Genomic DNA, 26,335 nt, shown 5'->3' on the forward strand with positions numbered 1-26,335 from the left:
ATGTCACCAAACTATGCTGTAAACAGGATCAAGGAAATAGAAAAGCGTGGCTTTTTTTTTTTTTTTAATTCCTCTGGCCTTCTGCCCTATATTCCAGAAGAAAGAAGGAAGAGTGTGTGATCCAAAACATGTTTACTTTTAAAAAGCTGGCTATGGGGGCTAGAGGCCTGAACAGAGAAAAGGAGAAAAGCAGTTCTTGGCAGGATAAGTAAGAAGTCACATCATAACTTCATGACTACAAGCCTGAGTGCAGGATGAGGCAGGATGAAGTGCTTTTAAACAGCTCCTCGAGTAAAGAGCCCCTGTATCTCAGTGACACACATTCAACACTACCACCTAAACCTAATCTGATTGTTCATTTGGTTTTCCTCCCGTCTTTTTTTTTTTTTTTTTTTTTTTTTTGCTCACAGCACATGGCTTGCGGGATCTTAGTTCCCCAACCAGGGATTGAACCTGGGCCCTCAGCAGTGAAAGCACGGAGTCCTAACCACTGGACTGCCAGGGAATTCCCATCATTTGGTTTTCAAGAATTCTTCCAGGGCAATGTAAACTTCAAGTCCCCAGAAGGAAGACACGGTTTAGAACTGAGCCCTGGGAGAAAGTTGGTACAAGAGAAACCACAAAGGGGCCTGGGGGAAAGGAGGAGAGACGGTCCAGAATCAGGTGGTTAGGCCAAGAGACTGAAATCCAGGGCACTGGGCTGGAGCGTCTGGGGAGCAGGTGATGAGGCTCATCCCTAAAAAGAAGGAACCTTGAGCCCCTGCAGGGCTGGGCCAATGTCAGAGGGCCAGGACAGGATCATATCTGTGAGTGGAAGGAGCTCTGGTGCCTGAGCGGGGAGCAGAAGAGGGTCCACCTGCAGGGCCACGTCTCCATTAGCAAGACCTTTTTCTTCTGGCTTGGGGACAGTTGATTCTTCCGGTTTTTGGAGTTTAGAACAGATGACTAGAGGTGCCATGTTTTTCCCTCCATCATGAAGGCAAGGTTCAAAGAAAGGGCGAAGGGGGCCAGAGAAACTGTGGGTGAAAGTAAAGATGTGGGACTGGTTGGTCACGTTGTAGAAGGAAATGACTCCTGCTTCATAGTCCAGAAAAATCCCCACACACCGTGGGGGCTCTTTCAGGCGGAAGGAGGTCTGCGGGGATGTTAGGGCCTCGTACTCATTCTTGCGATTCTGTCGCAGGAGCCAGTGTCCATTGGCGGGCGAGGCGGTGACCTTCCCCTTCCTGCTCACTGACTCACTACACACCCCCAGGGCCCATTTGCTCTTGTCTGCCACAGACACCTCCCAGTAGTGACAGCCAGCTATGAAGTACTCAGAGCCCAGGACACTGACGACGAAGTCAAATCGCTGAGGGTTGTTGGGCACAGGCTGCCTTGTGTCTCCAAGCTTCACACACCTGCGGTCCTCAGACAGGATGAGTTTGGGATGCGCTGTGTCTGGGTCCAGGGTCACCGTCACTGCAGAGAGTCACAGAGAGGTGAGGTCTGAGACGGCTAGGTCTCAAGGGATCTTTGAGTAGCTTTGGAGGGAATAATCATCCCTAGGTCTGCAACCACTGTCATCGGCCCATTTTAGTTTATGGTGCCCTCACCTTCACATGTCCTGGAACTAAAGAAAACTGTCTTCCAGTCTCCTAGGTCTCCTGATGGCCTACTAAGTAAAAGAGGAAATGTTTTTCACCCATCTGTGAAGCTGCCTTAATCCTTAGGAAACACTGCCTTTGTCTTTGCTGGTCCAAAGGAGTCTAATGCATGATAATAAACAGGCTTTGATGTTAGACCCTGTAGCTAGACAGCATGTTTTGAGTCTCAGCTCTGCCACGAGCTCGTTATGTGACCCTGGGCTTGTTATTCACCTCCAAACCTCAGTTTCTTCATCTGTAAAGGAGGAATAATAGCACCACTGAATAATATGCTGGAGAAGCTGTTGTGCAGATCTGATGAGCTAATGCATGAGACAGTGCCTTGTTCACACAGTGAGTGTGTGACGCTCATTTTCTTAGCTAAAATTATTGCTTATAATTATCATTTTAACATGGTAATATAGAGAGACTTCCCTGGTGGCACAGTGGTTTAGAATCCGCCTGCCAATGCAGGGGGCATGGTTCGATCCCCGGTCCAGGAAGATCCCACATGCCGCGGAGCAGCTAAGCCCGTGTGCCACAACTACTGAGCCTGCGCTCTAGAACCCACAAGCCACAACTACTGAGCCTGTGTGCTACAACTACTGAGGCTGCAGAAAAATAAAACACTCATGCATCCAAAAAAAAAAAAATACAATGAGGAAATTAACATGCAAATGAAAAACTCAGAAAAATATTTTGTGAAAAATAGGACCAAGAGTTAATATAGAAAAAGTCCCCACAAGTCGAAAAGTAGCCAGAATAGGACAGGCGCAGACAAGCCAAAAAGATAAAATACAAGTAACCAATGAACTTAAGAAAAATCTCAAAAATCAGGGAAAACCCATAAGAAGAGTAAACCAATTATTTATCAGCATTCTAAAAGAAGGGAGACTTTCTAAATCAAAAACTCTTAAAATTTGATAAGCAGATAAACAGATTTGACTTAACTTTTTTTTTTAATTACAGTCTGCCTTCCAAAGGAACAGAGCAATGGGCTCTGAAATGTGGATCCATTAAACTGGTGCAACTTACCAAAGTGTAGCCGGGCCCTTCTCCAGCCTAAAAGACAGAAAAAGGGATTGTTAAAGTAATGGAGAAATGGAGACCTCCTGGTGCAGTTGGAGTGGGGGCAGGTAGAGTGGGGGGACAGGGAGAGTGCACCTCACCTGAGTTTGCTGCAGCTCTCTTTAACTCTACAAAAGAAGAAACAAGGGGAGTGAGCTTTCACTGGAAACATAGAATCAACATAAGTTGGTATAGAAGTTATAAGAACAGGGGAACTTACTCAGTTCATGCCGGAGTTTCTCTAAAGAATAACAATTTGACAAATCAGAATGAGGGCTTGTACATGCCTGTGATGCTCCAGTCCCATCCCAACCGCATTCCCAGAGCAGATCCCCACTAGCAATACACTGAACTTTCCCCATGACAGTGTTTCCAACAGCAATGGCTCCCAGCCATGGTCCTGGGGTCCCCAGAGATACTGCAGAGGGTCAGTGAGTCCCTATGGGAACCAAACCTGACTTGCAGATTGAATCAACAACACATCTCACACATGTAAGTGATGGCAACATAAACGTATGTAGATGTTGTGGGAGAAGAATAAAATATAAGTTCATTTAAATCTATTACTAATTTCCATTAGATTTTCTTATGCGTGTTTTCTCAATGTAAAATCAAATAGACATATCACATGTCTGAGGATTTGGGGTTGTTGTTGTTATGAAGAGGGTCTCATACATGAACAGGTGGAGAAGCACTGTTCCACATATTCAGTTGAATGAGGATCCATCTACCTTGGATCCCACCGAAGGCAACGTCATGCCTGAGTGATAGAAGTGTCTCCCAGATGTCTTCACCTATGGAAGGTATCTCTCTTCTTGCTAAAACATTTCCCATTTAGTGACTACACAACAATTGTGCAGGAAAGAGGAGCACAGAATATTTGAGGAAAAAGAGGCTTTAGGGGAGCCAGGAAATTCCCCACCCTCATGCTTGAAGTATCCTTGCCCTTGCCCCCTCTCTTCTGCCCCAGAAGGTGAATCTGAGACTCTCATCATAAAGCAAAGATGTCAGCAGAAGGAGGTTTGTGGCACGGAAGGGGAGCAGAACTTACTGAGGGCTTTATAGAGACGTCCTAGAAAAACAGAGAAAGAGGCACGAGTGAGCAGATCCTGCCGCTTTATCCCCAGGGCCCAGGAAGTCTCATCACTCCACCCCTATGCCCCTCGGCCCCCAAACCCAACCCCCCGCTGAAAGAATGATGACAATCCTATCAGCCCCCAATACAGTCACATCCCCCTAAGGGCAGACCGGGGAATTCACCGGTGCTGGTGCCACTTCCCAGATGACCTGGACTACCCTGACTTTGGTTCCTCTTCCCTTCCTTTTGTCTGTCTGGTTTCATTTCCGCTGTTCATATGAGTGTTTCCAATATGTTTGTAACCGAGTGTCCATGAGTGTATGCCTTGCCGCCCTTTTATAACTGTTTATAATATCTACGGTGTAAAACTAGCTGAAGGCCTACCATCGACTTACTGATGTGGGCTGTTATTCTCTACACTAACCTCCCCCCACCCCGCTGAAGTACTGTGGAGAAACACAAATTTGGAGACCCCAGAAGGTCTGGGACATGTGCATATGCTTCTGTGCTTTGGGGGAGTACTTGCAGCCTCTCTGGAAGGGTCATCTGCCCACATTTTCCCCTTAGCACTGGCCCTGCCACAGAGTTGAAATTATACATTTGCGTTCACTGCCAGGCCCTGTGCTAAGGGCTGGGCATATGTTAGGTGTTGGGCATTGGGGCAGCGAAGCTGAATATGATATGGCCCCTAACAAGATAACGGTTTATTTTTACCATTCCCACTACCGACAGCCTCCATTTAGTGTGCCCTGTTTTTATGACGTAGGCCCTGAATCTGCTCAACAATATGAGGTGCATATAATTATTATTCCCATTTTACAGACTGGTGGTCTGAGGCTCAGAGGGACATGGAAATTTATCCAGATTATCCAGCTGGTAAGTGGCCAAGGAGGCAGGATTCAAACCCAAGTCTGTCTGATTCCTAGTTGGAGGCCTTCCCCACTACACCACACTGTTCCCTCCCTTCTAGGACACGACGGTCATTGTGTCCCTGAGGTGTGCACCCCTATGCTTTAACTAGTCTGGAGCAGATGTGAGTGGGGAAGGGAGGAGATGCCGAAATCACTGCAGGTGGAGCCACTTCTGAGCCAGTGACTTGTCTTCCCAGCTAGACTTTCAGAGGGCAGAGCCCCACCTGCTTTTTGGTACCTGGGGTGTCTGTCTTTTACCCTCAGTGGCCCAGAGCAAACATTCAATTAATGAAGACAAAATGGCAATAAGGGAAAGGTTTCAGGCACTGTAGTAGGAGTTGTGTGGGTTTTTTTTTTAAGTTGTCTCTTTTAATCCTAAAAATAATCGGGTGAAGAGATCTATTATCCCCATTTTACAGATGAGGAAACCAAAGCTCAGAGCAGTAAAGCGACTTAACCCAGCCAGCAAGTGGCAGATCTGAGCCAGGTGCTGCTGACTCCAGAGCCTATGCCCCTCCCACTGTATCACACCACCTCTCTCAATGCAAAGATTGTATGGATCCTCCTATAATACCATTTTAATATATGTTAAAATAGTATATGAATCTTCTTTTTAGGTTATTGGTGGGAAAGCCAATGAAGGAACCTATGAATTTTGACCCCAGGCATCCCTTTGGCCACTGCTACCAACCCTATAACCCCTTGATATTAAAAAATAAATTCCAATGGTATTAACAGAGAATATATGTGTGGTGTGTGTGTGTGGGTGTGTGCATGTGTGTATACACATACACCACATATATATTGTATGTATAACAGCCACCAGCATTTATGTAGGAGAAAAAGTGTTATTTGTTCCCTACCCCTTATTCTATATATATAATTACCTTTTTCTTTTGCATGGTCTGAGAGAAGATTTTCTAGAGGAACGAAAGTAAAAGAAAATGAGATTCTGTGCCATTACCTTGAGGGTCCCTGCTTCCTATTGAGTTTATGGGCTCTTGAACCTGTCCCCCTCTGTCTCCACCTCCACCTCCCTGATCCAGGCCCTCATCTCTCTCATTTGGATGCCAGAGAGAGCGGCCCAAATTGTCCTCAAATTCTGTTTCGCTCCCTCTGGTCTCCTCTCAACAGAGCAGCCAGAGAGAGCTTTCTGGAAGCACAATTCTGGTCAGGATAGCCCATTCGCAGCTTCTCCACAGCTCCAAGGAGAAAGACGAAAACCCTTCATGGGATCTGCAAGGCCTCACATGCTGGTCCCCGCCTAACTCTGCAGCAGCACCTTCTGCCACCTTTCCCCTCACTTTTGCACCGTGTTTCTCTCTCAAGCTGTTCTGCTGTGGGTGGTTTCCTATTCCCTCTTCCCCCATGCCTGTCCGTCTTCCAGATCAAACATCACTGGGACCATCATCTGGAAACTCCTCTGCCATCCCTGAAGTTTGGTTGGTTCCACCCAGTCACCGTCTTCCCAGCCTTCAGAACTTCCTTTTGTAGCTTCTGTACACATTTATTTGTGTAATTATTTAATGCACGTATACCTCCCTGACTAGACAGAAGGTTCCAAGAAGGCAAAGACCGTGTCCGCTTTCACTCACTGTTGTGTCCCCAGCGTCTGGTATAGTCTGCACCGCTTAGCAGAGAATTATCAATTATTTGTTGGGTCCCCTACCTTAGACCTACACGACTCCCCCAGGATAAGATCAAGCCATGATCTCAGAGACAAAGTCACCGAACATACTGGAAGGCAAGCTATTACAAGGTAGAGTCAGCAGAAACTGGGAACAACAGGTTTTGACACCACCACCACCGTCACCACCCAGCAGATACTGGAATCTTCAGGTCCGGAATTTAGATTAGTGGGCCCTGGGGACACAAAAATGAACAAAACAGAAAAACATACCTGCCCAGCCCAGGACACTCACCTACCTCCATTGCGTGTTCATAGAGAAGCCTCTCTGGAAGGGAGAGAGAGAGAGAGAGATGTCAGCTCAGCTTAAGGAAGGTCCTTTTCTAACAGGCAGAGCTGTCCAAGGGACCACAAGCTGCCTGAGCAGGACTTTGCTCCTTGTCGCTGTGGGTGTGTGACCATTAGAAAGGATTAGAGGGTCTTCAAACCATCAGACAGGGAAAGGAGTGTTCAGTTATGTGACTTTCAAGGTCCTTGGCAACCCTGCGAGCCCTGAAATGCAACCATATTAATGAGGGTTTTATCTAATGGATATGATTGGATTTCTTTTTTTTTTTTTTAAGATGTTGGGGGTAGGAGTTAATTAATTAATTAATTGATTTTTTTTTTTTTTTTTTGCTGTGTTGGGTCTTCATTTCTGTGCGAGGGCTTTCTCTAGTTGTGGCAAGCGGGGGCCACTCTTCATCGCGGTGCCTGGGCCTCTCACTATCGCAGCCTCTCTTGTCGCAGAGCACAGGCTCCAGACACGCAGGCTCAGTAGTTGTGGCTCACGGGCCTAGTTGCTCCGTGGCATGTGGGATCCTCCCAGACCAGGGCTCGAACCCGTGTCCCCTGCATTAGCAGGCAGATTCTCAACCACTGCGCCACCAGGGAAGCCCTGGATTTCTTAATTAATTAGAAGACTGGCATGATGCCAGTCTTCTAATTAATTCACAGCTCTGCCCAGGAGCTTTCTGCACTTTCTTTGATCCTTTCTTCAATGTGGGTCCCCAGAACACAGCTCTACCAGTTTTCTCCCAGACAACCTATGGATAACTGTTAGGTCTCTGTCTGCTTCCTCCCAGCCTTTTCCTAGAGAGGCTGCAGTACCAATTCCTGCCAGCCTCGGCTCCCTTACCACTTAGTTACCTTTTGACCTTCTTTGCTTCCAGATGATGTAAATGCCCACCGTGATGAAAATCCCCAGGACAGGCAGGATCACAGCAAGAGCCACTGCTGATGAGGAGAACCTCCCTGGAGATGGGGCTGAAACAGAAACCACCTGTGACCACCCTCTGAGAGCTTCTCCGTGTCAAGGGCCCCACCTCGAATGGCAGGTGACTCAGGCACATCCCAACTGCCTCCATCACCTTGAGAGAGACCTCCAGCCAAGTTGGTGAGGCTCTCTGCTTCTCTCAGCGACTCAAACCCCACATGACCCAGGAATGACTTTAAAGTGAGATGTTTATCTCTCAGGATTGGTTTCAATGGTCCTGCCTGAAGACATTGATTCAAACTCAGCATCTCAACCACAATCTCATCCTGCCCGAGACTTTGGAGAACTGGAGGTGCTTCCTCAGGAACCGCTATAGTCTTCTCATGAGCACCCAGCTGCTCCCGCTTCAAATCCTCACTCTGAGATAGAACAGCAGTCGGCGAACTCTTTGCCCGAGCCCTATTAGCAGGGGCAAAACAATTTCTATGGTGTTACAGCAGCAAGCCGAACGTCTAGACAGGAGAGAAAGAAGGACGGAAGGAAGAACTAGCGAAGAAAAGAACAGCAGGAGAGGCTCTAGGACAAGTGGCGAAGAGCCTAAGCTGGATGTGAGTTCTTGCTCAGCACTGCGTGACCCCCGGAGAGAGACTGAGGTTCGCCAAGCCCGGCCTGCCCTCTGGAACATGCACCCGAGAAGAAACAAGGTCTTGGGCCTGGCCTCCTTATTCTTGGAACCCCTTTGTCAGATGTCGCAGGCAGGGAAAGAGGTACGGAAACTCTCACCTGACACACGCAAAGGCAACTGGAGGAAGACGAGTGTGATGAAGCATCTGGAGAGCCAGGAGCCTGAGGAACTTGCCATCTTCATCCAAACTAGGAGGACAGACACAGGGAGGCATCAGAAAGAGTTGGCGAGCTTGATGGGAGAAAGGGTGCCACCCAGGAGGTAGGGCAGAGATGGAGGCTGCATTGGGTACACTCTGGAGTCATAGGCCAGGTATTGAATCCCAGCTCTGCTGCTTACCTCCATGTGGCCTGAGTCTCTGGGACTCAGTTTCTCCATCTTTGAAATGGGTATAATAACTGTGCCTCCTGGCAGAATAATTGTGAGGATCGAAGGAGGTAAGTGCTCAACACAGAGGCTGGCATCATGGTTAAGTCTATAAATGCCATGAGTGAGCACTGCAGGGTGACACTCTGAGTGTGATTTAGAAGGCACAGGGAGGAGTCTAGAAGAATGAGAACCTATATCCAGAGCTAGCCAGGTAAACACGGGAGGACTGGCTTCTTTTTGCATTTAGTGTCCCAGGTCAGGCTTGGGAAGTGCCTACTGCAAGCCAATCGTGGACCCACAATGTAGCCTGGAGCTCTTCCCTGACAGCTTTTCAAGTTTGACTATTGAGAAACAAGAAACCAGGGCAGTGAAGTTCCTGCATTTCATTATGAAGGCACTAATCCTACGAGTTCAGGGTCTGCAGTTAGAAGGACCTGGGTTCAAGTCTTAGCTCCACCCGTGTACTAGCTCTGTGTCCCTGGGAGAGTTGACATCTGAGGGTCTTCAGTTCTCAATGTATAAAGGGGAAGCTTCTTCACAGGCAGATGTGAGGGTTCAAGGACATGATGCATGTAGAGCACTTGCCACATATGCCTATTGTTATTATTACTAAACTAAAAGAGGACGATCGTCCCTGGGAGGTGTGAGTCACTGTGTGCACTAAGCACAGGGAGACTCTAAGGGATTCCCTCCTGTACGACTCTTTCCCCTCCTACTTGCTACTGTCTGAAATTCCTTGAGCAGGAAACAAATCTTTCATGCCACCCTTGGGGTTGAAGTTCAAATGCAAATACTCAAGGAAGAGAGAAACTGTCTCTTACATTCTCTCCAAGACTTCAAATCCTTTCTAAAGAAGAGGGTTTTGGGAATTCCCTGGCAGTCCAGTGGTTAGGACTTAGCACTTTCACTGCAGAGGGGCTGGGTTCAATCCCTGGTCAGGGAACTAAGATCCCACGAGCCCTGTGGCACTGACCAAAAAAAAAAAAAATAGAGGAGAGTTTTATGGAAGTCACAAGGCCAGATCTCTGCAGGTCTTGGAAGATGGCGAAGTGGGGCTTGGAGGAGGTGGGGCAGTCAAAGCAAGATGGGGAAACTGAAGATGGACTCAAGCTTTGAACACATTTCCAGTTCTGTTTTTCTCACAGCGAACAGCACACTGCTTTAGGGTTGTTTTCTTTGTTCGTTGTTTTAAAATCATGATGCATGCATATAACACCCCCCCAATCCCCTGATGTTGCAAATGGCAACATAACGCTAGGACATTGTAAGGTTAGGAATACGGTTAGGATGGTTTTGTTGTTGCTGTTTGTTTGTTTGTTTTGCCTCCATCCCACCCACTTTCCTGCAGGTTACCAGCTACTCAGAAAGTGAACAAGACAAGTTAGGTAAATGAGAAAGGCTCTCTACCTTATCAATTAAGGTTGAAGGTGGAAGTAGGCAGGGCCCTGGATGCCCTGGAATTACCCCCAATCCCCAAACCCTCAATGAGAAGGTATTTTTGAAACACAACCTGGGTAGCCACACCCAGAGTGATGTGGAGCTGCAAGCTGAACCAGGGCTGCCTGAAATTTAATAAGAGGAGACCCCCAGGGCCCCATCTTCCTAGATTCAGATAGTTCATTAAGTGATTAAGAGGATGGGCTCTAGAGTCAGCCTGGGTTCAAGCCCTGGTTCTGCCATCACCTCCCTGGTGTGACCTTGGACAGACTAGTTTACTCCAAGTCTCCTCTCATTCACACATGAAGTGGAGTTAATAACAGTACCCACCTCGTAGATAGGGCTATAGTGAGCATTCATAGAAAACATGTGGTGCAATGGTCTGCACCAGATACTAAGAATAAAAAAGCAGGGCTTCCCTGGTAGCACAGTGGTTAAGAATCCACCTGCCAATGCAGGGGACATGAGTTCGAGCCGTGGAAAGATCCCACATGCCGCGGAGCAACTAAGCCCGTGCACCACAACTACTGAGCCTGTACTCTAGAGCCTGCGAGCCACAACTACTGAGCCCACACGCCACAACTACTGAAACCCACGCACCTAGAGCCTGTGCTCTGCGACAAGAGAAGCCACCGCAATGAGAAGCCCGTGTGCCCCAGGAAGAGTAGCCCTCCCCAGCCCTACTCGCCACCACCGTAGAAAGCCCGCACGTAGCAACGAAGACCCAACACAGCCAAAAATTTAAAAAAAAAAAAAAAGTTGAAAATAAATGAGGAATAATTAAAAACTGACAACGTGGGTTGTTAAAATACAAATAAATGTAATATATATTTCTATTTTTTAAGAAAAGCAAATGAAGTCCTTCCATCCAATTGTCACTCTGAGTAATGAGGGCAGGTGAGGTAGCTTCGGGAGGAGAGCTAGAAAGGATGACACTAGATACAGGACTTTCACTCTCCAGTCATTAGAGAAATGCAAATTAAGACCACAGTTAGATATGCTTTGTCTTCCTTCAAATTATCAAATATCAGGGGGAAAAGTACCCAGAGTCAGCACACATGTGGGCAAACTGACTCCCTTGTCCATTGCTAAACAACTTTCACAAGGAAAATTTAGCAGTAGGTATCAAAAGGTTTACACGTAGGCAAGAGTTTTTTAGCTGCTCCGCGGCATGTGGGATCTTCCCGGACCGGGGCACGAACCTGTGTCTCCTGCATCGGCAGGCGGACTCTCAACCACTGCGCCACCAGGGAAGCCCTAGGCAAGAGTTTTAATCCAGTAATTTCACCTTCAGAAAAGAATGCTACAGAAATAAGTAAGGATGTGCATGAGGATTTGATGGTGCGGATGCTCATCACAAAGTTATTTACGAAAAGAAAAAAATTGAAGACAACCTAAAAGTCCACTAAAATGGGAATGATTATTTATGGTACATTCTTGCAATGAAATACTATGCAGTGTTTCATAATCACATGACAGAACAACCTTTAATAGCACTGGGAAATTTTCACTATATCCCAAACAATAAATTTTTAAAACGATGCATAGGATGATACAATTTAGGCAGAATATGCTTAGAAAAAAGACAAAAATGTAGATATTAAGCAGTGGTTATTTCTGAGGGTGGGAGAGGGGAATGAAGGTGATCTTTATGGTTTTCGCTGTGTATTTTCTAAATTTTCTAACTTGAACATGTATAACTGTGATTATCAGGAAACAAATATATTGAAAGAATCAGGAGGATGACCAGGAAGGGAAGGAGAAAGAGGAGAAGAAACAGAGTCCACTTTGGGCAAAGGCACACACAGTCCAGGAGGCAAAGAAGCACAGCAGGAAGTGCCTCCCGAGGTCCAAAATCAGAAGCCACAGCCACAGTTGCTTTACAGCATCTCTTCTCAGAGCTTTGAGTGGAAAATTAAGTGCTGCCAAATCTTTTATTTCCTATTTTCTTACATGGATGTAATAACCCTCTATCTGGTCACCGTACTGATCTCCAGATCTATTCTTCTGATCTGGTTGGCCAGGATGGCCTTCTTGCATCATGTCCTCAGTTAACTTATATTATAATATATCAATATTATAACAATCAACATTGTGTTACTGTAAGATTGAATTAATACTAAATCATAAATATATTTTTGAGTTATTAATATTGTTCTATATCCATAATGGCTCCAATTTATTGCACCTGTAGGTACTCTACATATATTATCTTTGCTATTGACAACAACCCTGAAAAATAGGTATTACTGTCCTCATTTTACACTCAGAACAAGGCAATCTTGCACATATCAGGGTATCATGCAAGCAAACTGACAGGATCCTTTCTGGAAGTAGGTAGAATGTAAAACATGGATAAATAGATGAGTGAATGAATGCATGCACAGCCTTGTATCATGAGTTACAAAATGCGCAAATCACTTCCTTACTTCTCAGTGTGGTTATCATGAAATTCCTTTATGACGAAAGCTCCCCTAATAAATATAAAGCATAATTTCACTTCCTAAAGTTCAATGTACATGACACAATTTGGGGACCATTGATATCTTAACAATATTGAGTGTTCTGGCCAATGAACAGTTGATGTCTCTACTAATTTAGGTCTTCTTTAACTTCTTTCAGCAGTATTTTATAGTTTTCAGCATATAGATCTTGCACATCTTTTGTCAGCTTTATTCATAAGTATTTAATATTTTGATGTTATTATAAATAGTATTAAGTTATTAATTTTAATTTCTGATTTTTCATTACTAACATATAAAAATACAATTGAGTTTTGTATATTTTGTCTTATATCCCTGACCTTGCTAAACTCATTTACTAATGCTAGCATTTCTGTAGATTACATAGGATTTTCTGTATAGAAGATCACATCACCTATGAGTAAAGACAGTCTTACTTCTTCCTTTTTAATCTGAATGTCTTTTATTTCCTTATCTTTTACCTTGTTGCCTTGGCTCCTTGCCTTGTTCCTGATCCTAGGGAAAACATTCCTTTTTTCACCGTTAGGTATAATGATAGCCATAAGGTTTTCATAGATGCCTTTTATCAAGGTCAGGAAACTCCCTTCTATTTCTAGTTTTCTGAGAGTTTTTATCAAGAATGGATGTTAACTTTGTCAACTGAAATGTCTGTATGTATTGAGATGATCACACAATTTTCCCCTTTTTTTATTGAAGTATAGTCGATGTACAATATTATATAAGTTTCAGTTGTACAACATAGTGATTCAAAAATTTTAAAGGTTATATTCCATTTATAGTTATTCTAAAATATTGGCTATATTGCCTTGTTATACTATATATACTTGTAGCTTATTTATTTCATACATATGGTTTTTTTTATGTTTCTGAAAGTACTGAGTTTATTTTAAAGATTGCATCAAGTTTGAATCTCAGTAAACAAAGCCATGTCTTCATTATATGTTGATTTTGTCAAAGAGCACAGACTTGCATACATCAAACGATATGATAAAGTACTTTAAAGTAAAAGGTGTTTGCTTTTAGTACTGTGGAACTAAAGTATCAATAAAAAGTTAACGTGGAACTAAAATACAATATATATGTCTTCTGGGTGATTTAGGCCATAATGTTTTGGCTTCTTAGAAGTTTTCAAAATTAACAGTTTTAAAATGGATCCTTTTATCTGATTATTATTAAATAAAATAATATTTAATATTATTAAATTATAATGAAATTATATTATTATTAAATATAAAAGGATTATTATTATCCTTTTATCTGCTATTCGCTAGAATAGAGGCATAGAAAAGATTCTCTCTGCTTAGATTAACGTACTCATACAATATATGCCTAAGCTGAAACAAAAAGGTCAAATATCTGAGAGATAATGGCATTCGTGATCACAAGTTGTTTTAAAAGGGGAAAAATGAGTTCCAACCTATTTCTTTTTTGGCCATGCCACACGGCTCGCGAGATCTTAGTTCCCTGACCAGGGATCGAACCTGTGCCCCTGGAGTGGAAGCGTGGAGTCCTAACCGCTGGACTGCCAGGGAATTCCCAGTTCCAACCCATTTAAAAATAGTTCATTAAAAGCCTGAGCTCTTTGCAAAAGGGTGCCATTTTAAACTTATCTGCCATCCCACTTCCATAACATTTATAAGCATATTTCACTGGGCAAGCAAATTAGTAACGTGATTGCATCATAGCTGTGTAGTTAATCCAGAAACTTGTCAACTGAATACAACTTTGTGTGTGTGTGTGTGTGTGTGTGTGTGTGTGTGTGAGGTCATCTGTTCTGACCACTGAAATATGCAATGAAAGGCTACATTTAGAAGCTTAGAAAACCTGTGGTTCAGTACATAGAAGTTTCAACTTCAAAAGAATAGGAATGTTATAATTACTATAGGAAATTATAATGTCTGAAATATCATAAACATCATTTGCAACTACTTTTTAATCACAACGATTTCACATCAGAAAGGTACATATTTTTGTTCACTAAAACTAATGAGGCAATTTGGCAACAAGAGACAGATTCTTTCTTTCTCACCCTCCTTTCAAAATTACACAGTGTAGAGCTACAGATATACTTAAGCTGCAATAATAATACCAAAAAAGGGAACAGGCGTTTGCTTTTCAAAATCACTGAAGTACATAAAATGTCAGCAGACAACAACACTATTCCATGACATCTACTTAAAATTTTATGTTCATCTCCCACTCTTCTTATCATAACGTTCACATTTTAATTATGTATTCATTTTGATTGTTTGCATGTGAAAACACCAACTAATCTATTATTTCAACATTAAGGCTATTTCTTTTGAAGCCAAGATAATTTTGGAGACTCCTTTTTCAGGATTCTTAAGGCAAAATGTTTAAGGTTCATGGCTGCTGCTTTGCCTGAGCTTCTGCTTGCTTTGAACCAGGTGGGGCTGTTAAACCTAAAAAAGGCAAACACTGCATTATTTTCTCTGGCTTCAAAGAAGACATCTTAGTCCCCATGGTACTGACTTTCATTGAAAATCTCAGGTGGCAGGGGGTACCCTTTGGCTGGTCGACTTTTCAGGAACATTTTCTCTCATCCACTTCCAGTTGTCTTCACTGGCTGCAATATTTTTTTCTTCAAATCCTATTTTGTTAGCTTCTAAGAAATCAAGCGCATCTTGCTGTTTCTTCTTAATCACCGTGGAGCCAGAGGAAGGTGCAATGTACATACGGATCACTATCCTGGGAGCAACGGTTGTAGCTGAGTCCTGCAAATGGCTGAAGAGCCTATTTTTTGCATATGATTTTTAATTTTAGTTTGTTAATATAGTAAATGACATTGGTTGATTTTTTTGAATATTATACCAACCTTGCATTCTAGGGGTAAACTCCAGTCAGTCATGAGGAAGTGTCCCTTTTATATATCTTTGGATAAAATTTTTTTAAATTTTAAGAATTTTTGCCTCTATGTCCATGAGGGATATGGGTACTTCTTTTGTAATATCCTTTTCTAACTTTGGTAATTAGGGTAATGCTGGTCACAAAGAATGAAATAAGAAGTATTCCCTCCTCTTCAATTTTCTGGAAGAGTTTGTACAGCATTAATATTATTTCTTCCTCAAATGTTTGATGGAAATCATCAGGAAAGCACCTGGGCCTGGAGTTTTCTTTATGAGAAGGTTTGTAAATACACATTCAATTTCTTTAATAAGTATAGGGTAATTCAGGTTATCTATTTCTTCTTGAGTGATTTTTGGTAGTTTGAGTTCTTTCAAGGAATTTGTTTAATTAACTGGCATAAGTATGTTCATAATATTTCCTTATTATTCTTTTACTATATATAGAATCTGTAGTAATGTCACCTCTCTCCTTCTTGATAATGGTAATTCGTGTCTCTTTTTTCTTGATCAGTCTGACTAGAGGTTTATCAATTTTATTGATCTCAAAGAACCAGCTTTTGGTTTCATTGATTTTCTCTAATGTTTTTCTGTTTCCTATTGTATTTGTTTTTGCTCAGATCTTTATTACTTCCTTTCTTCTGCTTACTTTGGGTTTAATTTGTTCTTTTCGTTGTTGCTTAGGTTGTTGATTTGTGGTCTTCTTTCCTAATACTGTCATTTAGTACAATACAGATGACTTTATTTGTCCTCTTTTCTAATATAGTCATTAGTTGCTTCGTCATAAATTTCTCCGTAGGTATTACGTTAGTGACATCTGGAAATTTTGATATGTAGTGGTTTTCATTTTCATTACATTCAAAATGTGTTCTAATTTCCCTTTAAATTTCTTCTTTGACCTATGGATTATTTAGAAATGTGTTATCTAGTTTCCAAATATTTGAAAATTTTCAAGATTACTTTCCGTTATTGATTTCTTTTTTGTTCTCAGTTCAAGTTTAATAGAAACTACAAAAGATCAAAAGTGATACCCTACTACTCTACACATCAGTTGGCCTGCCCCAAAATACAGCTCAGACCATTCCCCCCAGAGGAAGAAAGGGTGGCCTCCCCAGGCCCTGCAGGAAAGGCCTGTCCTGCCCCCACACCATGTCTGGGCTGAGTATAAGGTCTTGTATTTTAAGCATGACAATAGTACAAAAGAGGTTTTGTTCTCATGGCCACCTACTGCAGCCTGGCCCTAAAATGGCCCAGTGCTCACTTCTGCTTAGAGAAATATTCTTTGCTCTTCTGGACATCAGGCTTAATGGTATCACAGCCAGGCTTCCAGCCACCTGGGCACACTTCCCCATGTTTGTCAGTTAACTGGAAGGCCTGAACTAGTCTCAGTGTCTCATCCACAGAGTGGCAGACAGGAAGGTCATTTATGGTGATCTGTCAAAGGATACCTTTATCATCAATAGTAAAAAGGCCCCCAAATGAGATGCCTTTGTCGGCCTTTAATACCCCATAGTTCTGAGCAATGTTGCCCTGGGGGTCTGATATCAAGGCAATGTTCATGGGTCCCAGTCCTCCTTGTTTCTTGGGTGTGTTGATCCATGCCAGATAACAGAAGTGAAAAGCCACAGAAGCACCCATCACTTGGCAGTTGAGTTTCTTAAATCCATCTGCCCTATCACCTTTATGGGGCACACAAAGGTGAAATCAAGAGGGTAAAAGAATAACCCAACACATTTTCCTTTGTAGTCAGATAGGCTGATATCTTTTAACTGACCATCTGGCATAATAGATGTTGCTTTGAACTGGGGGGCAAGGTGCCCAATTTTGGCATGTCCTGAAAACATATTGCTATCAGCAGTTCTCAGACAGAAACCACCAGGACCAGTCAGGAAGAAGACAGACCTCTGTTATTGATTTCTAATTTAATTCTGCTGTGACCAGAAAACATACTTTGTATGACTTGAATCCTTTTAAATTTATTGACTTGCTTTGTGTGCTAGCATATGGTCTATTTTGGTAAATGTTTCATGTGTATTTTGCTGTTGTTGGGTAGAGTGTGACTAATGTGATATGAGATCTTAGCTTTTTTATTAAAGGTGTGAATTTCCTTCCTCATAATCTCATCCGAGAAGAGCAGAGAGTAAGCTAGTGGCAACATTCCCGAAAATCTAAGGCTAAATAAAACCAAAAGGTAAAGAAAGGCTTACATCCCTAGTGAATTGAGGACTGGAGTCAGATGGCTTGGTTTTAGTCTTGGCTTGGTATCTACTATCTGTGTGACTTTGTAACTTGGAGCAAGTCACTTAAACTCTTAGGTCCTGATTTTCCATCTTTAAATTGAGAGATTCATTTACATTTGCTGAGTTCATTGTAAATTGGGAAACAACAAGAAGTAAGGAAATGTATTTACCTTTTGATCCAGTGAGAAATAGTCTGGAAATCTACTCTAAGGAAAGAATCTGAAATACAAAAGCTTACATGATGTCAGTAGTATTTGTATAATAGTGAGAAACTAGACCATCTATGGGTACATAGATAAGGCAATGACTAAATTATGGTTCATCAAACCTATGTTTCAAATGAAAGCTAATGATGTGTTAAAAGCAAAATACAAAATAATACATTTACAATGATTATAACTACACTAAAGAGTGTGTAGGAAAGGAACTAAAAGTAAGTCCTATAAAATATGAATGGTTGTTAATAATTAAGGTTGTTGGAAACATGGGCAATTTTTTCTCATCTCTATTTCCTAACTTACTGATAAAGTGTAATATATTGATGAACAAATGTGCAACATGTAACTAAATTTAGCAAAAATGAAATTTATTTAATTAAAGAATTTTGACAAGTTGAAGCTTTAAATTCCTTTCCAGCTCCAATATGCTATAATTCTGCTTCATGAAAAGGAAAATACCATTTCAAGAGTGTTTGTCTAACTTTCAGTTCTCCACTAGAAATAACCTAATTTGGAAACTTGATGCTTCAGATTACAAAATTACTGAGTTAAGAGGAGGATTAGTCAGATTCTATTTCTGAGAGTGCCTTCCATGGGCAGAGCAACAGTGAAGGAGAACCATGGTATTCACTGGAAGTTTCAAAGCCAGGCGGGGAGAAGAAACCAAAGAACAGGAGAGGAAACTAAAAGATGGTAGAGGGGAAACAGGGTAGAAGAAAAACACTGAAAAAATAAAAGGGTGAACAGATGGTGAGTGAGAGTTTTCCATCATCAGCAGTCTAGATGTCACCTTTGCTGTAAGTCACCTGTAGGACACTAGGTCCCAAAATTGTTATATATAAATACATATTTTTTCGTTGCTATATATAAGATTTTGATTTTTTCTTGTATCCATCCTACTTCAAGGAACTAAAAGCCCTCTCTTCTCATTACCTCCCCTAGTCTTTTTTTTTTTAATTTTTATTGGAGTATAGTTGATTTACAATGTTGTGTTAATTTCAGGTGTACAGCAAAATGAATCAGTTATACACATACATATATATATCTACTCTCTTTTAGATTCTTTTCCCATATAGGCCAATACAGAGTATTGAGTAGAGTTCCCTGTGCTATACAGTAGGCCCTTATTAGTTATCTATTTTATATACAGTAGTGTGTATATGTTAATCTCAAACTCCTAATTTATCTCACCCCACCCCCTCTCTATCCCCTTTGGTGACCATAAGTTTGCTTTCTGTGTCTGTATTTCTGTTTTGTAAATAAGTTCATTTGTATCACTTCTTAGATTCTACATGTAAGTGATACCATATGATATTTGTCTTCTCTGTCTGACTTACTTAGTATGATAATCTCTAGGTCCATCCATGTTGCTGCAAATGGCATTATTTTGTTCTTTTTATGGCTGAGTAATATTCCATTGTATGTACGTACCACATCTTCTTTATCCATTCCTGTGTCGATGGATGTTTAGGTTGCTTCCATGTCTTGGCTATTGGAAATAGTGCTGCAACGAACATTGGGATGCATGTGTCTTTTTGAATTAGGGTTTTCTCCAGACATATGCCCAATAGTGGGATTGCTGGGTCATATGGTAGTTCTATTTTTAGTTTTTTAAGGAACCTCCATACTGTTCTCCATAGTGGCTGTATCGATTTACATTCCTACCAAGAGTGTATGAGAGTTCCCTTTTCTCCACACCCTCTCCAGCATTTATTGTTTGTAGATATCTTGATGATGGCCATTCTGACCGGTGTGAGCTGATACTTCACTGTAATTTTGATTGGCATTTCTCTAATAATTAGTGATGTTGAGCATATTTTCATGTGCTTTTTGGCCATCTGAACTGCCCTAGTCTTTGGCTTCAAATTCCCTCAGGCTCTGGAGCCCCTCTCGTTGCCCTCTGGGATGGACACTCCCTGCCCTGAGCACCCACGGTCAGCCAGCTCCAAGTCACCTTCAGCATAGCCCTATGGCATTTCAGTTGTTTTAAAATTTTTATCAAGTAAAATTTATTGCTTTTTTTTATCCTAGCTAATATAGAAAATCTGGAAATTACAAGAAAAAAAGGACAAAAATGTTTGAAATCACCTGTAATTCCTCCACCTGAAGACAATATGGTTTTTCAAATATTTTTTCTGTGTATGTATATAACTTTTTTTTAAAGTAGGACTATACTGTATATATATTTTTTAATACCCAACATTTTCACCAAGAACTATATTATGTAGTTTTCCCATGCCATCAAATATTCTTTTAATGATTTCAGTGTTCCATCATGAATATGCAAGAATTTTAAAAATAATTCCATATTGTAGAATATTCAGGTTTTTTCCCAATGCATTGCTATTATAAGCTTTATCACTACAATTGATAGTGGATTGAGGGCCAAGTTATAAGGCTTAGTTCTAGACTTGGCTTGGTTCCTAATTGTGTGACTTTGTAACTTTAAGGAAGTCACTTAAACTCTTAGGCCTTGAGTTTCCCATCTTTAAAATGGTGAGACTTTTAATTTGCATTGCCAAATCGCCCTCCAGAGAGGTCATATCAATTTACCAAAGTGTATGAAATTGTTTGTTTCTCCACAACCTTGCCACCACTGGGTTTTTTTTTTTTAACATCTTTGTCATTTTATTTATTTATTTATTTATTTATTTATTTATGGCTGCGTTGGGTCTTCATTGCTGCACACGGGCTTTCTCTAGTTGCGGTGAGTGGGGGCTACTCTTCTTTACGGTGCACTGGCTTCTCATTGTACCGGCTTCTCTTGTCGCGGAGCATGGGCTCTAGGCAGGGGGGCTTCAGTAGTTGTGGCTCGCAGGCTCAGTAGTTGTGGCGCACGGGCTTAGTTGCTCCGCAGCATGTGGGATCGTCCCAGACCAGGGCTTGAACCCATGTCCCCTGCATTGGCAGGCGTATTCTTAACCACTGTGCCACCAGTGAAGTCCCTTCGTCATTTTAATGAGTAACAAAACTGGGTTTTTTTTTTTACATCTTCATTATTTTAATGAGTAACAATATCTCTCTAAAAATAATTAATTGTGTTTCATCTTAATTTGTATTTCTTTGATTATTCCTTTGTCATTTGGACTTTGTCAATTACCTGTCTATACTTTGTCCATTTTTCTATTTGAGCATTTGTCTCTTTAATGTTTTGTAAAATTCTTCATATAGTAACAAATTTTTTTTCTACTACATATGTTGGAAATATTTTTCCCCACAGGAAGTCATTTACATTTAAATTTGAAACAGTTTAATTTCAAAAACTTCTAAAGCAGAAAAAAACATGCAGTGAGGACTTCCCTGGTGGCGCAGTGGTTAAGAATCCACCTGCCTGGCAGAAATAGAGACACAGATGTAGAGAACAAATGTATAGACACCAAGGGGGGAAAGTGGCGGTGGGGGGGAGATTGGGATTGACATGTATACACTAATATGTATAAAATGTGTAACTAATAATAACCTGCTGTATAAATAAATAAATAAAATTAAAATTTTTTTTTAAAAAGCAGGAAAAAAAAGAATCCACCTGCCAATGCAGGGGACACAGTTTCAATCCCTGGTCCGGGAAGATCCACATGCCACAGAGCAACTAAGCCCGTGCACCGCAACTACTGAGCCCACATGCCACAACTACTGAAGCCCGCGCACCTAGAGCCCATGCTCTGCCACTAAGAGAAGCCCCCACTCATCTCAACTAGAGAAAGCCCGCACGCAGCAACGAAGACTCAATGCAACCAAAAATTAATTAATTAAAACAAAAAGTGTTTCTTTCTAAAAAAAAAGACATGCAATGGAAGTTCCCTTGATAACTCCAAGCAGCTTAAGAAGACCCAGCAAATCTACAGCTGTTCTGTCTGAAAGCACACGGCCAGGACCTGGCTAAGAGTAAGGGCTAAATAAGTGACAGCTGTCATACTTAATGATGACGATAATATCTAAAGGAGTCTTTTGACAAAACCCATCCAGTCCCCTTGCCACTTGTCCTTTTTTGCGCTCCTCATTTCCTGTCGCTCCATTTCATCCTCTAAAATGTTCTTGTGAGTATGAAGAAAGGGGATAGTTTCTCCAACAGACCTGAGGATCCTGAGAAAATCAAAGGACTAAAAAGAATGACGAGAGGGGAGAGGGAGGAGGACTCACCACTTTGGAATTAGGGGCCCTTTGTCCCTCACCGGCTGAGCTGGAGTCTCCAAGCTGGGAACATCCCTCTGCCCGTTCAGGGATATGAGGCATCAGGCAGGAACATCAGGAAGGACTCCGGAGGTGGGCCCGAGAAAAGTTCATCTTTTATTCTAATGCCTGAAGCCCTCAGCCAGGGGCTCCATCTGCCCGACAGACTCCCTTCCAGCTGTTCCTATACACCAACAAGCCACGCCCTGCCTGTCTGACCCGATAAAGGAACAGAGCAAAGAGGAAGCTCCCTAAAAGCAGGGAAGCCTCCCAGTGCTGCCGGGCTAAGGGACTTCGCCTCAGCTCCTTCTCCCATCCAAGCCAACTGCACAGTGATTGCTTTTGATACATTATGATCCTATCACACCCTTTCTTAAAAGCTTGCTCCTCTTAACTTTCCAAATCAGAGTAAAACTGAAGATTGGTTTCAAAGACACCCACCAATTAGCCACCTTCTTTAACTCACTACCTTTATCTCCAACTGCACCCTGACATGTGCTTTCTGATAAACAAACTTGCTGACTGTCCCCCAATATGTGATAAACCCTTTCCCGCCTATCTTGCTTTCAGAATATCCATAATTTTATATGCATAATATCCATAAGTGTTTCCTTAACCATGCATTATATACTTTTATGTATTTTTGAACTTTATAAAGATGGAGCACGTTGTACATAATTCCCTGTGATTTCCTTTTTTCACTCAACATTAGTTTCTGAGCCTAGCTGACACCTATGGTAGCTCACACCATGTCCCCGCAGCCCACTCAATTTTGGGGTAGCTGAGACTCGAAGGCAAGCTGCTAGCATGCCACCTCGCAGGCCACAGCAGCTCTTCGCTTATCTGACTGGGGCTCTTTACAAACCTTGAGAAGGCTGTTCGGCCTGTGTGTAACCCAGGAGTTCAGGAAAGTTATTGCCCCAGGGGATCGATCAATGGGGCTTGGGGCAGGGGGTGGGGGGGATGGAAGTAAGTGGAAAATGGTCCAGTCCCCACATCTTCAGAGGGACAATTCTAAGCTGTATTCCACACAATTCCTCAGGGAGTTCTCAGTGGGAATGAGCACGGTGTTCCACTGTCATAAGTAGCTCAATAATGCACATCTTATTGGTTTGTCTTCCTTTTCTTCTTTTTTTTAAATATATTTATTTATTTATTTAATTTATTTTATTTAGTTTTGACAGCGTTGGGTCTTTGTTGCTGTGCGCAGGCTTTCTCTAGTTGCGGCGAGTGGGGGCTACTCTTTGTTGCCGTTCTTGGGCTTCTCATTGCGGTGGCTTCTCTTATTGCAGAGCACGGGCTCTAGGTGCACGGGCTTCAGTAGTTGTGGCACATGGGCTCAGTAGTTGTGGCTCACGGGCTCTAGAGCGCAGGCTCAGTAGTTGTGGCGCACGGGCTTAGTTGCTCTGCGGCATGTGGGATCTTCCCAGACCAGGGCTCAAACCCGTGTCCCCTGCATTGGCAGGGAGATTCTTAACCACTGTGCCACCAGGGAAGTCCCTTTCATCATTTTCTTCTCACTCGCTACTTCTGATTCCTGGGATCACCTCCTAAATAAACTCTTGTTCTGAAGAATATGTCTCACACCCTGCTTTGGGTGGAGTACAAATTAAGACACTGAAATCTGTCCGTATTGATTGATAGAACTCTGGGACGTTCATCCAACACTGTGAGGTAGATCATCCTATGAATATACCAAAAATTTGTCCATTCTCCCCTTGATAAAAGTGAGGATTGTTTCTGGGCTTTTGCTTTTACAAACAGTACTGCTATGAACATTCTTTTTTTTTTTTTTTAATTTATTTGGTTGCACCGGGTCTTAGTTGCAGCAGGCGGTCTCCTTAGTTGTGGCATGCAAACTCTTAGTTGCAACATGCATGTGGGATCTAGTTCCCCGACCAGGGATTGAAACCCTGCATTGGCATCGCGGAGTCTTATCCACTGCGCCACCAGGGAAGTCTCCATGGACTTCATTCTTATCTGAAAGTATAACAAACAGACAAACTATTGTTATTCAGACTTGGGTATTTGGCAGGTGTTTTCTCTAAAATGAACAAAGGGCACCTGTTGCTTGAAGGAAAACAACTGACAGTATTTGTTGCCAAAGTGATTTGATATTTTGGTTGGAAATTAGCAGTTTTATCTGCTACTGTGAGCTTGATAGTTTCCCAGTAAAGGAAGATTTTTCTGATGAGATTGGTAGTGACATTAGTGAATGCAAGTTTTTTATGTTATACAATGAAATGTGTCAACATTTGAAATATCTGCACAGTGAACCAATAAATTCTAAATGACTAATACATGTCTTGACAACTATGCATAAGTAAAAGAGCCACCAATATGCAAGGCAATCTGGTGGATTTTACTGGAACAGGGTGTAAAAAGTTCATTGGTGTATTATATATTTGAAAGTTGCTAAAAGAGTAGATCTTAAATGTTCTCAGCACAAAAAAGAAATGGTAATTATGTGACGTGATGGTGGTGGTAGCTACCTTTATTATGGTAATCAGTTTGCAATCTATAAGTGTATCAAATCAATGGATTGTATACCTCAAACTTACACAGTGTTATATGTCAATTATATCTCAAAAAGATGGGCAGGGAAAGAAAGGAAAAGTTCACTGGTATGGTTTTAGATTCCATGCTGCATTAACCTTTAAGCAACTACCACTTGTCAAGTTTCTTCTTGCAACAAAAAAAAAACTATCCGTAATTATCTGAGGTGATTGAAATGCTCCTTTTCCAGGGAAGCCTCCTACACTCTTGGGGGAATGTAAGATGGTGCAGCCACTATGGAAAGCTGTATGGAGGGTCCTTAAAAAACTAAAAATAGAGTTGCCATATGATCCAGCAATCCCACTCCTGGGCATATACCCAGAGAAAACTATAATTTGAAAAGATACATGCACTTTAGTGTTCATAGCAGCACTATTTACAATAGCCAAGACATGGAAGCAACATAAATGTCCATCAGCAGATGAATGCATAAAGAAGATGTTGTATATATATACAATGGAAGATCACTCAGAAATAAAAAAGAATGAAATAATGTTATTTGCAGCAACATGGATGGACATACTAGACAACATGGATTGTAATACTGAGTGAAGTAAGTCAGACAGAGAAATATCATATGATATTGCTTATATGCAGAATCTAAAAAAAAATTATACAAATGAACGTATTTACAAAACAGAAACGGACTCACAGACTTAGAGAATGAACTTATGGTTACCACAGGGGGAAGGGTAGAGAGAAGGGATAGTTAGGGAGTTTGGGATTGACATGTACAAGCTGCTATATTTAAAAAGGATAACCAGGGACTTCCCTGGTGACGCAGTGGTTAAGAATCCGCCTGCCAACACAGGGGACATGGGTTCGATCCCTGGTCTGGGAAGATCCCACATGCCGCAGAGCAACTAAGCCCCTGTGCCACAACTACTGAGCCTGTGCTCTAGAGCCCCCGACCCACAACTACTGAACCTGCGTGCCCGCGCACCTAGAGCCCATGCTCCACAACAATAGAAGCCACGCGATGAGAAGCCCACGCACTGCAGCAAAGAGTACCCGCCGCTTGCCACAACTAGAGAAAGCCCACGTGCAGCAACAAAGACCCCACGCAGCCAAAAATGAATTACATTAATTAATTAATTATTTTTTTAGAAAAAGTTTTCCTTACACCCTTGATTGTTGGTAAATTGTCTTGTACAATGTCCTGCATTCTGGATTTGGCCAGTTGCGTTCTTGCAGGAACATTTAATTTATTTCTCTATCCCTCAGATTTCTGAAACTGGAAAGCTACAGGTTTGATTAGATTCAGGTCCACTTCTGAGCTGTGTGACCTGGATGAGAGCCTTAACCTTTCTGTGTCCCAGTTTCCTTACTAGTAAATTTATTTTTCTGGTTGCGCCATGTGGCATGTGGGATCTTAGTTCCCCGACCAGGCGTGGAACCTGTGCCCCCTGCAATGGAAACTCAGAGCCCTAACCACTGGACCACCAAGGAATTCTCCTTACTAGTAATTTTTTTTTACACTTTTCTTGATTTTTTCAGGAAAATTGACTTTTTAGAATTTTATCATAGTCTCATACACCAGAACAATAAATAAACCACTTTTTTTAAAGGTTATATTCCATTTATGGTTATTATTAAGTATAGGCTCTATTCCCTGTGCTGTACAATATATCCTGTAGCTTATTTATTTTATACACAGTAGTTTCTACCTTTTTGGTAAATTGAGGATACAAATGGTAACTCAGTCATTGGGTGTAAGGATTAAATTAGTTAAAACATGTAAAATACTTA

At 41.9% G+C, this 26,335-nt stretch overlaps 1 protein-coding gene and 2 pseudogenes across 1 annotated transcript; all 3 read right to left on the minus strand.

The window, feature by feature from the left end:
- Positions 1-407: 407 nt before the first annotated feature.
- On the minus strand, positions 408-22,872 carry ERMAP (erythroblast membrane associated protein (Scianna blood group)). The gene is made up of 10 exons (XM_022575459.2): positions 22,001-22,872; positions 8,348-8,437; positions 7,498-7,614; positions 6,605-6,637; positions 5,570-5,602; positions 3,745-3,765; positions 2,914-2,934; positions 2,795-2,821; positions 2,661-2,687; positions 408-1,461 (listed from the first exon to the last, which is right to left on the minus strand). The coding sequence occupies exons 2-10, from the start codon at positions 8,430-8,432 to the stop codon at positions 737-739; spliced, it is 1,089 nt and encodes a 362-aa protein (XP_022431167.1). The 5' UTR covers positions 8,433-8,437; positions 22,001-22,872; the 3' UTR covers positions 408-736.
- LOC111175688 (adapter SH3BGRL pseudogene) lies at positions 13,302-15,310 on the minus strand (annotated as a pseudogene).
- On the minus strand, positions 16,540-17,518 carry LOC111175687 (peroxiredoxin-1 pseudogene; annotated as a pseudogene).
- Positions 22,873-26,335: the final 3,463 nt, after the last annotated feature.

This window comes from Delphinapterus leucas, chromosome 1, assembly GCF_059928025.1.
Source record: "Delphinapterus leucas isolate spDelLeu-1000000601 "Yukka" chromosome 1, BTC_Dleu_Yukka2, whole genome shotgun sequence".
Taxonomy (NCBI): Eukaryota; Metazoa; Chordata; class Mammalia; order Artiodactyla; family Monodontidae; genus Delphinapterus; species Delphinapterus leucas.

Coding starts and splice junctions, on each gene's coding strand:
- ERMAP (XM_022575459.2), bottom strand. CDS start 8,432: ATGAAGATGGCAAGTTCCTCAGGCTCCTGGCTCTCCAGATGCTTCATC. Junction 6,638..7,497: donor GAAGCAAAGAAGGTCAAAAG/GTAACTAAGTGG, acceptor TCTCCCTTCCAG/AGAGGCTTCTCTATGAACAC. Junction 2,935..3,744: donor ACGTCTCTATAAAGCCCTCA/GTAAGTTCTGCT, acceptor GTTATTCTTTAG/AGAAACTCCGGCATGAACTG.